The sequence below is a fragment of the Elgaria multicarinata genome, chromosome 12 (assembly GCF_023053635.1).
Source record: "Elgaria multicarinata webbii isolate HBS135686 ecotype San Diego chromosome 12, rElgMul1.1.pri, whole genome shotgun sequence".
In the NCBI taxonomy this organism is placed as follows: Eukaryota; Metazoa; Chordata; class Lepidosauria; order Squamata; family Anguidae; genus Elgaria; species Elgaria multicarinata.
In genome coordinates this window covers 5,833,216-5,849,547 of record NC_086182.1, presented here as the reverse complement: position 1 = coordinate 5,849,547, position 16,332 = coordinate 5,833,216, and the positions used below count along the sequence as shown (strand labels likewise).

The 16,332-nt window shown below is 50.4% G+C and overlaps 1 protein-coding gene across 1 annotated transcript in view; it reads right to left on the bottom strand.

Annotated features, from left to right (window-relative positions):
* Positions 1-392: 392 nt before the first annotated feature.
* The window catches only part of ARID5A (AT-rich interaction domain 5A), a 37,842-nt gene continuing 21,902 nt past the window's right edge, over positions 393-16,332 (bottom strand). Inside the window, exons 3-7 of the mRNA XM_063138830.1 lie at positions 10,618-10,807; positions 9,519-9,571; positions 7,047-7,144; positions 4,529-4,691; positions 393-2,209 (exon numbers count right to left, since the gene is read on the bottom strand). Coding sequence (XP_062994900.1) covers positions 683-2,209; positions 4,529-4,691; positions 7,047-7,144; positions 9,519-9,571; positions 10,618-10,807 — 2,031 coding nt within the window. The 3' untranslated portion in view covers positions 393-682. The remainder of the gene's footprint in view (positions 2,210-4,528; positions 4,692-7,046; positions 7,145-9,518; positions 9,572-10,617; positions 10,808-16,332) is intronic.

The window sequence follows — 16,332 nt, the reverse complement described above, 5'->3', positions numbered from 1 at the left end:
TTCAACAGGATCCTTTCACTATTTCTGCCTACAGAATTGGGAGGGTGGAGGGGAGGCGGAGCGTTTCTCCTCCTTGCTGAACGCTGAAGCACTGGGGTGAGCAAGGAGGCAAAACGAAGCAAGTTTTGGATGAGGAAAGGGACCCCGGAATGGCAGAGGGGTTTTACAGTACAGGACGGCACCTGGAGATCCCCAGCAAACCTTGAAGCTCCCCATGCAGGAGAGAAGGTAACTCTTTGCTGGCAACTGTTAGCATTTACTTGTTGAGGTTTACGTGCCCCCCCATTTGCACAAACGCCCCCCCCCCCCGGGCCCATACCGGCAACTTCTGTTGCGCCTAGAGAGTATAGATGAATTAGAAAGGAATCCGGTCCAGCACTACCACAGATATAAATCTCTGTTTATATGAACTTTGTTCCCTACTGGGGTTATTTTTTTTTTAAGCACAAGTCATTTGCATACCATACCAAATACAAAGACGGTTCAAAGAGTTAAAAAAAAGAGAGAGAAGATTATATGTTCCTGATTGTAGCATCCTGCTGCTTTTCCAAAAAGAAAAGAAAAGGAGAAAGCGCCTGAAAGAGGACAGTCAAAACGCAGAAGTGCAGCCCAGCTGCAGTTCGCATGCCGTTTCGGGCCTTGTCCAAAACGCGACATGTCTCTGGAGGCCCACGGAGGGCGGCTACAGCTTGGTGTTCCGGTGGAAGGCCGGCACGTGGGGAGCGGCGTAGGCGGGCTGGCTGTGCCACGTCGAGACCGGGTACAGCCGGTGGCGTAGAGCGCTGTCGTAAGAGGTGGGGTAGTGAACCAGGGTCGTACCCAGCGGCTGGCAGAGGTCGGAGGGCTGAACGGACGCAGTCAGTAACGGGGTCGGAAAGGCGGGGATAATAAAAGGGCTGATGGATAGAGACGGGACCAGCGAGGGCGGCTGTCCCTTTAAATGCTCCCCCGGGCTGCCGAAGTTCACGGGGAGTCGCAGCATTGTCCCTTTGTACATGTCCTGAACCTGAGGCACGGGAGCAACGGGGAATCCCGAAGTTGGCACCGTCGCCTTGGGCTTTGCCAGTCCGGCCTGGCCGCCCGGGGAACCACTCCGCTCCCGCCCACTGTTGGATTCCACTTCCTTGACGAAGGGGGAAACGGCCTTCAGCTTCTTGCCGTGCAGGAAGGAGTCCTCTTCCGAGGCTCGCTTCTTCGGACCCGAGCCACCGGCCTGGCCTTGAGGAATGGGCGGACCTCCGTTCTTTGGGACCTGCGGACTGACCTTCGCCAGGTTGGCCACAGGGGGCACCCAAGAGACCTTGGCGTGCGGGAAAGGGGAGGAGCCTCTCTTCCCGCCAGGGCTGCTTATCTGGAAGGCCGAGGACGGAGGGGCGTCCCCTCTCCAGCAGGGCAGGGGCTGACTCGGCTTCCGGCGGAGGTCTTCGGGCTGGTCTTCCGAGACCTCCTGCTTGTTCTGAGGCAGGCTGCCCAACAGCGCATCCTTCCCGGGCGGCTGATAGGCAGAGCAGGACTCTGAGAAGTCCGTGAAACCAGGATAGTATTCTACGGGCCCTCGGAGAGGATGGCAGCTCTTGGGCTTCATGACATCACTTCTGGATGTGTGGAAATAGCCTCGGAAGATAAGTGGGCCCGGTGACGGGAGACCCACAGAGCTTCCACTGTCTGCCTTCTGAGGCATCTGGCTCTCCCTGGGGCTCGGATACACCTTTGGCATTCCTTCATTGGCTTTCGAGACCTGGGAGGAACCTGCCGGGCCTCTGGAGGCATCTGCTTCCGGCCCCGGCTTCTGCGTCTCCTGGTGGTGGTGACCGACCAGTGGATTCTTGGGACCGGCCTCTGGGTCCGAGCCAGGGCTGTCTCGGATTCGGATCTTCGTGTATTCCGGGCAGTGGCTGAGGTGCTTCTCGTGGCAGTATAAGGACTCGTCCTTGCTCACCTGAGCCAGCAGCTTCTTCTTGGCCAAGGGTGACATGATGCCGTGGTTCCCCTTGAAGTAGAAGCTGGAGAAGAGCCGCTTGTAGGCCTCAGAGCAGCCGTGGGCCCTGCAGTTGCCATGGCAGCCATCCAGGGGCTGGCTCTCGGGCACCTCCCGGCCATTTGGAAGGGGGAGGCGGCCCTCGGCTTGCTCGTGGGGCTGAGGCTGCTCAATGCCACCGGCAGGCTTGGGGGCCGAGACGGGATCAGGCTTCAGCGTCTCCGGCAGAACCTGCAATGAAAAAGAGGCTCACCATACAGGTGGGGGCTGGGAGAGGCATTGTCCAGACAGGGGGAGGCAACATGGGGTGAAATTGGTGCTTCCACTCAGGAGAGGCTGGTGGCTCGGATTTCGGTGGGGCTGCGATTCCATTCTGGGTTTCGGCCGGAACCAGCCAGAACTCTAAAGGAGCTATATCAAAGGTTCTGAGTTCCTTCACAGTTCTGCCTGGTTCTGACTGAAACCCAGAATGGAATCACAGGACCACCGAAATCCAAGCCACCAGCCTCCACTGCTTCCGCTTATCTGCATAGAGCAGGAAAATTGGACTCCTTTTCCCATCCCAGCAGGTTTCACCCCACTTGGGATACAAAGACTATCCCGGCACTGATCTCCCCATGACAAACAACCACAGGACTGTGCATCTAAAACAGGTTTGCCTAGGCTAGAAACTATTTGTATATCCGCATATATCTGCATATAATTCTGCATCTGCATATATTGTGACAGGCTCTGCACACCCCACGAGCGACTTGTCTCTGGCTGGTGAGTTTCAAGGCCCTGGCAAAAAACCGGAAACCTCACAAACGAAGCGTCTGCCCACCTCTGATCCAAACCGCTTGGCTTGGATTCCCACCCCAAAGCATGGAAGAGTTATTAGGAGATGGCCTGATGAATTAGGCTTGGGACCGGGGAGTCCACTTGGGCCCCTTCCTTTTGACCCCCCCCCCCACTCCTTTGCTTAGCTTTGTTGTTAGGGATATCAGAGGAAGTCGTAAGGCAATCAAATGAGTTTGGTCTTCTATGAATCTAACCTGTAGATTCCATAGCAAACCGGCTTCTCCTAAGTCTCGCGGGGGCACTTTTTTTCATTTCCGGAATTTTACGCGAATTTTTAGTCATAGAAAAATACATGAAACAAAAAACACCAACTGAAACTGAATAGACGAAAGCAAAAAATGCACATTTTTGGAGGATCCGCACATTTTCTAAAGTCTAAATTTTCACAAATGTGAATTTGGGGAAATTTGGGAAACTGGAAAAAAAATCCAATTCCGTCAATGAGTGGACAACAGAATAAAAGGCAGCTCGCAATGCACGAAATGCAGACGGAATAGGCTCTACATAATCCATGCACCCCTAAGGATTATTTAACGATTTAAAAGAAATATTTGTTCTTTTACAATATGGAGCTTTATTTTATTTTATTTTTTATTCTATTTGGTGTTTACCACTCCGACACCTTTTAGGGAGCGGCATATAAATAATGTAAATAAATTAAATAAATATATAAATAAATATTGGGTAAGGCCACCAACTAAATATGGTTATACCGTATTTCTTCGATTGTAAGAGGCCATCGATTCTAAGGCGCACACTAATTTCAGTACCACCAACAGAAAAAAAAAGCTTTGACTCTAAGAAAAAAAAAATTCTTAGAATATCTTTTATGAGTAGAATTTCTTAGAAATTTCTTAGAAATATCTTAGAAAGAGCTGGGTTTTGGTGCCACTGGGCTGGGAGGGGCTTAGGGGCAAGCAAAAAACCAGGCACTTTCCCTCCCAGCTCCTCTTCGCTTGCACGGCTCGCGGTGGCTGCAGGAACTTCCTCTTTTGGAGGCCTGCCTGCACGAGGAGGAGAGAGACGGCTGGAGCTGAAGCTGCCGCGTGAGAGCAGCTTCGGTGGAGCAGCACTTCTCTAGCCTCTGGGCACAGGTTTTTCCGCGGGCGTGAGGAGTTCCAGGCGGGACGCGCACTTCCCAGCGCAGCGGCTGTGGGGGGGGGGGGGACCCGGTGCTGGGGGGGGGTGAGCCTCCTGACTCTTGGAGCCGCGTGTCTTCCCGGCGCGGCTGACGAGGGCCGGAGCTGCACGGGGCGCGCTGTAGGCCCCAATCAGCCTGCAATGCAATCTTATAAAGCCCTGCTTGCTCAGCTTTCTAAAAGCAATAAAGCTAGAGAGAATGGATGTTTCAGACTCTTTTTTAATAGGATAGAGTCTTTTTGCATCTACCATATTGCTTCGATTCTAAGACACCATCGATTCTAAGACGCACTCCATTTTTAGAGCTGTTTATTTAGGGGAAAAAGTGTGTCTTAGAATCGAAGAAATACGGTATTCCTCCCCTTGCTTTTGCTTTTATTCCTGGTCAGCCACCAGAGGGCAGTCAAGCCCCAAAAGTGTTCAAACTTTTACTTGTTTGTTGGCTTTTAATATTGCCAGAATCAATAAAAATCACAGGGAAGGGGTTACCGTTCCCAACATCCAAACCACCTGGAGGTTTGCGCACCTGAACCCCCCCACCCCCCAAATACCTGGGTGAGCATGCCTTACCTGGTCCCTCAGCTTCTCCTTCTTTGCTCTCTTCTTCTCCGCCCCGCCACTCCCTTGGTCCCCTTTCGACTCCTTCGACACCTTGTACTGCTTCCGGGGCTTGATGGGGGGCAGGGGTTTGTCGTCTTCGCCTTTCAGGTGCCGTACGTACGGAAGGACCAGCCTGCAAAGCAAATGCCAAGCCCGTGAGCTAAGAAGCCGTGGCCCAGAAAAGCTTCCCGGAATCTTCATCCCACTAATTGAAAGCAAGACACTGAAATGGCTCCACGCCACAACAACGCAGGCTTGTTCTCCGCAAATCCACGGTTGAGAAATTTCACACGGAATCAGCCAACGGGGCAGCTGCCGTTGAGGCGAAAATCCGCCTGGGCCCACGAGGGCAGTGGAGGCCCCTGCGTTGGGCCCACACAGGCCCCGGCGGACACACCCAGTACCGGGGCAGGCCCATGCCCAACCTTTCCCAAGCTTCCAAGAGCGGTTGGGTACAGTTCCGCCCTGACCTATGCCCCCTTTGTCCTTTTCCCCTGCTGTGTTAATGGCAGTCACCATTAACGCAACAGGGGGAAATACGTAATTTCCCCAAGGCTGCAGAAATTGCATGTTTTCTGCCGCCACTCTAATGCCAGAGTGAAGAGAGAAAATATGCAATTTCTACAGCCTTGGGGAAAATGGGTTTCTCTCTTCCGCACCCCCATGCCAGTGGGGGCCTTAAAGGGCCCCAGAAGCCCCTTGGAAACCCGGAGCGGATCTACCACCCCACTGACATCTGAGCCACCTGCCTCCACTGGTCCAAAGTGGTCCAGCGGAAACCCCCGTTTTGGTATAATCCCACCCTTTCTTTCACCCACTTTTCTCTTTCCGCTAACATCTATTTCCTTGCCAAAAGAAAACCGAAACGCTATAAAACCTCCTAATCTTGAAATCAAAACAAAAGATGCCAAAAGCAGAACAAGCCAAAACGAGATGCTTCTGCGTCCTTTTTCTCGGAGAGCCGCCAGCTTCGTTTGAACTGAGCAGTTAATTCCATTTAAATCAAAATCAGCATGTTGCCAGGAGATGTTGGAGGAGGCCTCCAATCTCATCAACCAAAACTATTGATTTTCAGAGACCGCGGGCCTCTGCAGTAAGTTCCTTTTCAAATCACTAATAGTGTAACACCCACCAGAAGCAAAGCAACCTGAAAATGAGCACAAAATTCGCAAACCCACCACTAAAAACTGTCTTCATTCATACATTAACACGCCTACAAACCTATTCACCAACTAAGGGCGCAATCCTACGGACCACGTCCTCGCTGCTTGGAAGGCCCCGAACTAGGAGGAGTGTGAGTTTCCTAGATCTAGCCGGGCTGAAACCAGCAGGGTGGGAAGAACGGCAGAGTTGATATTTGCCTCTCCATCTTCTGATCTGCTTTTCGGCCCATCCAGAAAGGGTGCTTTGGAGGCAGACGAAAGGAGGCTGGAGGAGGCTCAGGAGAAATCATATCCCGGTCTGTGGTCTCCACAACACCTACCCCCACCCCTACCCACCAGAACGCCCCTTTTCCCTTCTCCAAGACTGATTTTCCGACCTCGGATTTCCTGACCTCGGCCAAACGGTCCACAGGGTTCTCTCCACGCCAGCTGCGAGAGCTCAGGGGGTAGGTTTGGGGCTAGGCTATCTGAAAGAACGCCTCCTCCCATACGTACCTGCCCGGATCCTAAGGTCATCCTCAGGGGTCCTTCTCCGCGAGCCCCTGCCAAAGGAAGTGAGGCAGGCGGCTACCAGGAGCAGGGCCTTCTCTGCTGTGGCCCCCCGGCTGTGGAATGAGCTCCCTAAAGAAGTTCGCTTGGCACCTATGTTATATGCTTTCAGACGCCAGGTGAAGACCTTTTTATTCTCTCAGCATTTTAACGGTCTATAAATTCAATTTTAACTTTGCTGTTTTAAATTTGTATTTCTGCACTGCTGCTGATTTTACCCTGGTTGTGCTTTGATATTGTATTTCATATCATGTTTTTATACTGTTTGTTTTATACTTTGAATGGTTTTAATTTTTGTGAACCGCCCAGGGAGCTTCGGCTATTGGGCGGTATAAAAATGCAACAAATACAATAAATAAATAAATAGGTTTCAGACTCCCTCTTCCGAGTGCTGTCTCTGACCTAGGAAGGGGTTTTCTGAGCCATCTCTGGGACGCTCGCCCAGGAGCCATAGGTTTGCTCTTTAAAGCATCCGTTGATTGATCTGCTGATTAAAACGGTATTTGACTCAAGGCTTTATTCATTTGTAGAATCATAGAATCACAGAATAGCAGAGTTGGAAGGGGCCTATAAGGCCATCGAGTCCAACCCCCGGGTCAATGCAGGAATCCACTTAAAGCATTCCGTCCAAGAACAAAATCTGAGTATTTCCCCTTGGGGAAATGTTTGGACCCATCGCCTTTCCCAGACACCCCACCCCAGTCCCAAACAGAAGCCTCCTGTCCCTCCTCCTTCCTCGGCAGGACTGGTGCAAACCGAGCAGGAAGACGCCGTACCTCTCGTAATGCCTGCGGGTGCAGGTGGCAGCGCTGGTGCTCCCCGGGCTGCCCCCCAACATGTCATACACGTTCTTCCAAAGACGTCTTCCCGTGACCTAGAAGAAGGAGCAGCAGCAGGTGAAGCCCTGAGAGGCAAACTTGAGGTGAAGGAGAACTGGCCAGAAGAATGCAGAAACATTCACAACTGGAAAAGAGAGGGGGCGGAATGGAAGCAGTAGGGTCCGAATCTCTTGATAGGAGGAAGGAAGCGAGGAGAGGAAACATCCGAGGTTGGAGATGCAAAATGCTGTTTGTAATCATGGAGGCGCACTGGCGGAACCAACGGGGCAGCCTTTCGGTCGGCCTCTTGACCATCTAGGTCCCACTGGGCCCTCCTAACGGGGCTCCGTTTAACTGGAGATTGACCCGGGGCATTTCTCCCACCATCTGTTCTGCCGCCAAATCATGGCTGGTGGCTCCGATGTCAGTGGGGCGGGTGAATCTTGACTGTAAGAGGCATCAAGTTTTAAATCCTCTCACTGCCTCCAGATGAAGTGTGTAACAATGGAGGCCAGTGGCTCCGATATCAGTGGGGAAATGAACTCTAAAGAAGCTATCCAAGGTAATAGTAATAATAATACATTTATTTATTTATTTCGTACCCACCTCTCCCTCTGGATCGAGGCGGGGTACAACACAAATACAAAACACCGAGGTGGTCAGTGGGCCAGTGAATCCACTCCAGGTTTTAGCCAGAACTCTAAAGGAGCTAGCCAAGGTGCTGGTTCTGACTGAAACCTGGAGCGGATTCACCGTCCCACTGACACTGGAGCCAGCAGTCTCTTTTTGTCTCAATGGAGTTCCGTGGCATGTACTACTCGCTTTGCATCTGCAAGCTGATCTGCAGGCTGCTCCCAAAACTCTGGAAAATGTTTTGCATTTTTTAAGGTTCTGCAATTTGCATACATTTCTAAGCAATCTGTGCAAATTACAGAAATTCCAGCCGTAATTTGCAGACATTGCAGTACCTTAAAAAAAAGTGCAAAATTCCCAGAAAACGCACAAGGTGGCCCGACTTGCTACAAATCAAGTCGGGCCCCGCAGCACGAACTCAGCATCAAACTCCTCCCCCAGCAAACGGATCAAAAAGCATGAAACTATTTCAATCAGGTAAAAAGGCACAAACTTGAATCTAAAACTATATTTTAAAATGGCTTGTTTTCAAATGCCTGTACAATTAAAAAGGGTTTCACCTTGCACCAAAAAGAGTCCAGCATTGGCCCCAGGTAGGTCTCGCGGGTCTGGGCATCCCAGAGTTGGGAGCCACCACAGAGAAAGCCCCCTCTTTTTGCAGGTGTTTAATGTATCTCTCTTACTGGAGCAGTACAGAGAAGGCCCTCCTCTGATGAACTTAACACCTGGGCAAAGCACAGCAGCGAAAAGGTCGGTCGGGACGTCCCCAGTTCAAATCTTACCTGAGCCCTGATTGTGCCCAGGGGCTCAGGCAACACCCCCAATCCCATCTGCAATATTGGGGGGTGGGGTGAGTGGAATGCTATCCTACCTTTCTAGGGCGATGTAAATCTTTCCAAGATAAAGACATGACCTTTGGCCTCCGTGACCCACCGGGTGGAACACAGCCCTGCACCACAGCCTGCCCGAAGCTCAATAACACCTCGCTTTTTCAGATGTAGGCAGGCAGCAGGCCCTAAGGGACCGTCGCACACAGGGCTGGGGTGCTGCGTTGGGTGTTTGACATTTGGAATGATGCATCACAGGTCGGGCAGTTTTGCACTATATTATTATTCTCAGTTTCTTGGGCTGAGGAACGAAAGCACCTTCCTGCTACCCTAACTGGAGCGTGCCCCAAATCGGGCCCAGTATCAGCGTGTCAGCCCTTGCATGGCCCGTTCGCAAACTGCTCTACTGTCTTTCACAGATTTTGCTCGCATGATATTTGGTTTGTAAGCTCCTTGGGGCTTACAAACAGGTTTTGGTTTTGTTTCTTGCTTTTCCTATTCTGCAAAGTGCCACTTACGTTGGCATAACACCAGCCTTAAAGTTTTATTCCGCCCATTTTCCAGAAAGGAAACTGAAAATTACGAAACATTTTTAGGAGAGGTTTTCTACAAGTGTCAACCTCGCTTCTAGCACCCCGGCTGTGGAATGAGCTCCCTAAGGAGGTTCGCTTGGCACCTGCGTTATATGCTTTTAGACGCCAGGTGAAGACCTTTTTATTCTCCCAGCATTTTAACAGTCTATAAATAAATTTTAACTTGGTGTTTTAAATTTGTAATTTTGCATTGCTGCTGTTTTTATCTGGTTGAGCTTTTATATTGTATTTTATATTATGGTTTTATAGTGTTGTTTTATACTTTGAATGTTTTTAATTTTTGTGAACTGCCCAGAGAGCTCCGGCTATTGGGCGGTATAGAAATGTAATAAATAAATAAATAAATAAATAGTAAGGCAGAAGTTCTTTTTCCTTACCAGTTCGTAGGCTCCCAGCTTTTCCACAACTTTGTAGATCTTAAATAGGTTAACTAAAAGGAAGAAAGAAAGAGGGAATTAGAGTAGCAAGACACAATAAAGATCTTTGGCATAAGTGCAGCCTGTAAGAGGTGCTGCATTTCCATGGAAGCACAGAAAAACAGAAGAATGTAGGTCTAGGTGCAGAACCCGGCTTCTCAAGAATCCAACATTTGATTTGAATAAGCTGCTAGTCCTTATGGCTGCAAAGAGATGCAGTGGGTTAGAGCAGAGGAGAGAGAAAAAAACCTTCTGTTTTCACATCACCTGTTCGCTATAAGCAATCAAGCAATGCACAAACACAGGCAGACCTGCCCTAAGCGATCACCCATTCAATCTGGAGGGCGGGCGTTCCACTTTCCAGGTGAAACACACCTCTCTCTCCCCTGTGTTAGCATTCCCCACATCCCTATCCTCGAAGGAAGGGACAGGATCACCTGTCTGAGGGATAGCATTGCTCGGGGACAGGTGTGCGCTTTCTTAGCAAGACATGGGCATTTGATCAGGCCTGACCACAAACTACAAAATAAGCTGGGGGAAAGAGGTTTGGGGACAAAAGGATTAAAAATCTGCAAGCCACTCAAAATGGCACCATTAAGCATGAGTGTGCCTCGTGATGTGGCCAGCTACCATGGCACGAGTGCCTGTAAGTGTCTTCAATATTACATCCATCCTCACAAATACACACACACCAGAGCTGGCCCAGACATTTCACTAGCTGAGGTGAAGAACAAGATGCCACCACTCCACCCCACCCGTTCCATGTACAAAAGCTGACTGGAGAGGAAGAAAACTCTGTCTTCGACACAGAACCTGGGACATCATCTTCCACTGCATCTGAACACACCAGGCTAGTTCAGAGGGCACAGGGAGGCCGCAGGGTGAAGAGCTCTCTCTGCCATCGCGTTGCTGCCACCTCCCAGCATCTGCCGCCTGAGGCAACCACCTCATTCTGCCTAACGGCAGAGCCGGCCCTCATACATACACACACACCCTGAAGGAGGAAGAGGATATCTGAAAATGCAGGGGGGCTCCCCGTAAAAGAAGGCAAAGGACATACTCTGCTTGAAGCCAAGATGAGGCACCCTCTCGATGGGCGTGTGACGTTCCTTCATGAACTTGTAGAGGTTGACGAGGAAAGTCTGCTCCTCCTCTTTCGCGCTGCTCGGTGTCTGCTCGTCTCCGGACTCCTCCGCAGGGCTCTTCTCCTCAGCCTCGGAGGGGCCCTCTGGCTTCGTGGCTGGAGATTCCTGAGGGGGAAATGGCCCACGGTCAAGCACTCACCAATTTCAGTGGAGGAGCGCAGAAGGTGCTGTTGGATGCCGCTGAAACCCTGCACAGCCAAGCTGGAAACGCGGCCCGGCAGCAGTGCAAACTTTTGGAGGACTCCAGCAAGAGCTAGCCCACCCACACAAAGGACAACGGCAGGCGCTGCTACAGACATAAACAGGTCTATGTCGTTTGAGCAAGACTCTAGCGGTAGCTCAGTGGGAGGGCACCAACCTTGTGCGAAGAAGGATGCAGGATTACTGCCCCCCGCCCCCATCTGCTCTCAGAAGGATCCTGAGCACCAAGGATGGCAAAGAGCGTTCTTTGCCTGGATTTCCAGGAAAGCCAACACCACACAAAGTAGGGAATTCTGATAGTAACGATGTGCGGATTTTGGAAAGGCCGTTCCGTCTGTGTTTCATGGAATGCCAGGTGCCTTTGGTTCTGCCTTCCAATCATGGACAGAAACTGATTTTTCCCCAAGTCCTGCACTTGAGCAATTTAGCATTTGCGCAAATTCACAAATCCCACCCCATGCACATTTTCATGCTTTAGCTGACCAAGAAAATGTATATTTTTAGCCTAATTCCGTGGAAACCACACAACTTGGGGAAAGCTGGTCCGCTGTGGGATCCGCGGATCGGATTCATTGCAATCCGAACACATTTGATTCCGTTGCGGATTTTTCCAACATCCCTACTGGGTGGATGGACTGATGGTCTGGCTCCGAAGAAATCTCCAGTGGACAATTTCCTGCACCTTCACCAAACTACAATACCCACAAGCCTTTGGGGGGAGCCATGGCACTTAAAGAGGTCTAAAACTGATACATCTTGGGGGTATACATGTGCCTCAACCCTTAAGTGAAGAATATGCGGCATTCTAAATGCTTGGCCAGTAGTCCTCAAACATGTGGGTGCTGGAGACAGAAAATCCAATTGGTCTTCTCCAAAACCTGGAAAGGGAGCATGTAAAGTCATACGTTGCTGGGACGAGGCGCGCTATTCAAGACACCACAGGATTTGAGAAGCTGCTTTATAGCAAGTCAGACCATTGATACATCTACCGCTGTGATGGCTACACCAGCTTTCCCCAATCTGGGGCCCTCCAGATGTGCTGGACTACAAGTCCCATCACCCACAGCCAGTATGCCTATGCTGGATGTGGGTCATAGGGTCGTATCCAATACATCTGGAGGCACCCAGCTGGGGAAGAACGATATATACGAGGGATGGGCAGGAAGTAGTTCTCCAAAGGTTTGGGACTTCAGCTCTCAGCATTCCTGACTATTAGCCATGCTGGAAGACTGGGAGTTGAAGTCCACAGATCCGGAGTTCTAACTTCTACTCACCCTGGTTCTACACTGACTGGCAGTGGCTCTCCAGGGCCTTAGAGAGGGGGATCTTCAGTTCCAGACATCTCCAAACAGTTGCTGGAAATGAACCTGGGATTTTGTTCATTTCATCTATTTACAGTATTATATTTCTATACCGCCCAATAGCCAAAGCTCTCTGGATTAAAACCTTAAAAATACTTTATAAAAACCATTTACATACAAACATATAAACAGACAGAGCACACACATACACCGAAACGCAATTTAAACAAGCAACAATAAGAAAAAAAATCAAGACCTGATTAAAACCTCACCATGTGCTGCCAAATGCCTGACAGAAGAGGAAGGTCTTAACCTGCTGCTGATACCTGTGTTGGCCCCAGGCAGGCCTCATTGGGGAGATGGTTCCGTAATCAGGGGGCCACCCCAGAGAAGGCCCTCTCCCTTGCTGCCACTTTCCAAGCCTCGCTCGGAGGAGGCACCTGGAGGAGGGACTTGGATGATTTTCTGCCTATAAAACTTGCGCTGCAACACTAAGCTTCAGCCCTGGCCCTTCATCCCCTCTTCAAGCATTGTAAAGTGACCCCCCAAAAAACCATCAGTTTTAAAAACCAAACACATGGCAATGTACAGACCTGAGAGTTAGGGCACAAACAAGCAACCCACGTGCAAAACTAACGAAACAAATAAAAAGCTACTTGTTGCCCGTTTCATGGTGCCAGAAGTTTGCCTCCTGAGCCAGCTGTCTCGCTCCGTCAGAAACGGCTCCGCCACTAACCATTAGGCAGCCTATCCCTTAACACACACACCCCAGATGCCACCTCAAGCTCTGCTCACTCCCAGTCCTGGTCCACCCAATCACCCTGTCTCTGCAAAGCAGCTTCAAATGGGGCAGCTTTTAAGCCAATTCCTAAATTTAAAGCAATCTGCTTCTTACGGGATCAAAATCATTAGCTCTGGTACAAACAGAAAACAGATGGGACCCTGTTTTCATTTTGAACAGCTGCATAAGCCAGAGCACTGGAACTCGTGACCTGCAACCCCTGAGTCAATTAGCAGGGGAAGAGAATATCAAGGAGCATGTTTCTCTGGAGAGCGCAGCGAGGGCTGCACCAGAAGGCGGACGCAGTCCGCCACCGTCCTCGTGCCCAACAACTTCAAGTGCATCTGCCCTGTTTCAGGGAGGAGGGTAAGAGCTCAGCGGCAAAACACCTGCTTTGCATGGAGACGGCCCCGGGTTCAATCCCAGCTGAAAGGAGATCAAGACAAGCTGGAGCATGTTCAGAGGAGGGCGACCAGGATGATCAGGGGTCTGGAAACAAAGCCCTATGAAGAGAGACTGAAAGAACTGGGCATGTTTAGCCTGGAGAAGAGAAGATTGAGGGGAGACATGAGAGCACTCTTCAAATACTTGAAAGGTTCTCACACAGGGGACGGCCAGGATCTCTTCTCGATCCTCCCAGAATGCAGGACACAGAAGTTGAAATTACAGGAAGCGAGATTCCGCCTGGACATCAGGAAAAACTTCCTGACTTGTTAGAGCAGTACGACAATAGAACCAGTTACCTAGGGAGGTTGTGGGCTCTCCCACCCTAGAGGCCTTCAAGAGGCAGCTGGACAACCATCAGTCAGGGATGCTTGAGGGTGGATTCCTGCATTGAGCAGGGGGTTGGACTCGATGGCCTTGTAGGCCCCTTCCAACTCTGCTATTCTATGATTCTATGATCAGGTAGCAAAGCTTGGAAGAGGTCAGAGAATTCAGAGCTGGGTAAAAAAATATTTGGCGGCCACCAGGACCGTGGTAAGATTTTAGCAGCAGCAGTAAAATAAATTAAGCTTGGGGTGGTTGGGGTGATGGGGGGGGGCATACATTTATAAATGCACAAACATAAATGTAGCTCTCAATTTTGAGCTGAAATAACGTGGAATACATTTAGGCCCCATCGATCAGAGTAAAAAACACCCAACACCTCTCAAGTCAGCTCACAAGAGTTAGGAAACAATAAAACGCACCACATTTAGAATACAATTCGATCCAGTCACAGCTAAACCCAGCAGCAGCGACGCATGCCAAGAGAAAGCCATGAAAACACTGAGCAAAACAAAAACACTCAAAGATCGCTTAAAGGAAATGACTGAACCCGTACTTTCAACTCAGTCTTAGTTTTTAGGTTCTTTGATACTGCTTTGATGGTGGCCGCGTCGAGTGCTTTTCATCAGGAACGGGGAGCATGGGAAATAAGCCTTTTTCCTAAACATACATTCTGCATGCAAGACATGCAGAAAACGGATGGACTCCTTTCACCCACCACACACCAAGAGGGGTGCTGCCAGTGGGTGGTAAATCCGCTCCGTGTTTCAGTCAGAACCGCTCCGGGTTTAGAGTTCTGGCGGGTTCTGACTGAAACTCGGAGCGGATTCACCGCCCCACTGACGTCGGAGCCACCAGCCGCCACTGGCGGCTGCTCAATCCCGTCAAGGCCTGTTTTGTGGTTGGAGGCAATTTATTAGCTCCGAAGAGTAACCAGCTTGTTCAGCTTAAAGAGGGATGCTGAGTGTATTCTGTTTGGTTACTGGGCAGACCGCCAACTTGGTCAGAGCGCTGGAGATGTGTGAGAACACGAGAGGCTGTTTCCAGGAAAACAGAACAGCACAAATTTTCGCTCTCACACTCCCTCGGCTGAAGAGGGGGTGGAAAAGAAAAGAAAAGAAAGAAAACGCTTTGCGTTTGTTTGTCTTAAATTTTCCGGAGTTATAAAACTTGCTGCTATTTTTGGTCAAGGCAGCTGCTCGGCTCCCAGAACTTCTGCTCCTTTCTATTCTTTTCGCCGCTCACGATAGACGTGTTATTTTAGCTGTGGCGCTATTTATGGGCCTGGTTTTCTTTTCAAACGAAGCTAATTCTGAACCAGCAGGAGTGCCAGGCTGGGAGCGTTTGAAGTCCTCTTTCAAGGTATACTTCCCAGCGATGCGATGGGCGTATCCAGAATCTGCCCTTCGGAAAATCTGGAGCCTACGACTCTGCACAGATTAGGGAAATGAGGAAGCATTGGCTGGAGAGAGAAAACGGTCCCTTTTCACCCCCGGACTAATGGTGGTAATAAGATACAGACACTGTTCCCACCATCAGTTCTGGTCAAACCGCGATTGCAGGTGGCTCTATTGTTTCCAAAACCTGCTTGACCAGGGCTTATGGCAGCTCAAAAGGCACATGCATGTGTGTGCACGCCGAAGGCAAATATTCCCGCATCGCATGACTTCCAACTCTTCTAAAGCATGAAGCTCTCTGGATGACCTTGGACCCAGAGCCAGGAAAAGAGAAAGGCCCTGGGATGCTGCAGAAAACCAGGAGACAAACGTCCCTCAAAGTGCCCGAAATATTTATTATTCTGCCCAACATGTTTCGGAAATGCGATTCCTCCTTCGGGGGCTTTCACTCATCCTCCCACAAATGGGAAGGAATGAGCCCTTCCGTTCCGTCCTTTGTTGAAACTAATTCAAGAAGGAGTTCTCCCAAGAAGGAATTGTATTTCCGAAACGTGCTGGGCAGAATAAACATGTCAGGGGCTTTCAGAAACACTTCTCTCTCCTTTTTTGTGTGGCCTTGGTTCCAGTCACCATCTCCCAGCCTAACCTACTTCACAGGGCTGTTGTGAAGATAAAACAAGTGTGGGGGTGCAGAGGGAGTCTGTGCGTGGGCAAAGGGGTCTATACTGTACAACTGTGAGGCGGTAGATGGATTCCACAACGCCTTCCTAGGCTTGGAACTACACAAATGGACACAGAGAGAGCAAGCTAACAGCCCTGGGAAAGTGACCTTGGGAGGGGGGCAGGTCTCTGGGATAGGCGCCCTTCCCAGACACCCTAGCTGCCATTGCAGAAAGAACCACCGGGGCTGCTTCTCAAGACTGCAAATTTGACTTCAGAGAGAGAGAAAAGGAGGTGTTCTGGTGGGTGGGGAGAGGAGAGGCTGGGATCTGAAGTATCCTGTGTCCTCTCTGCTGCCGCAATCAAAAATACGCCATTGACCCTGGGGGGGGGTGTCCCCGCATGTTCTGTAGGCGCCCTGCAGATGCCTGCTTCTTCCAAGAGTCACCCACTCTGATAAAGGAAGTGGGTGGCTCTTGAGGGAAGCAGGGCACCTGCAGAACACGTGGGGGGACACCACCA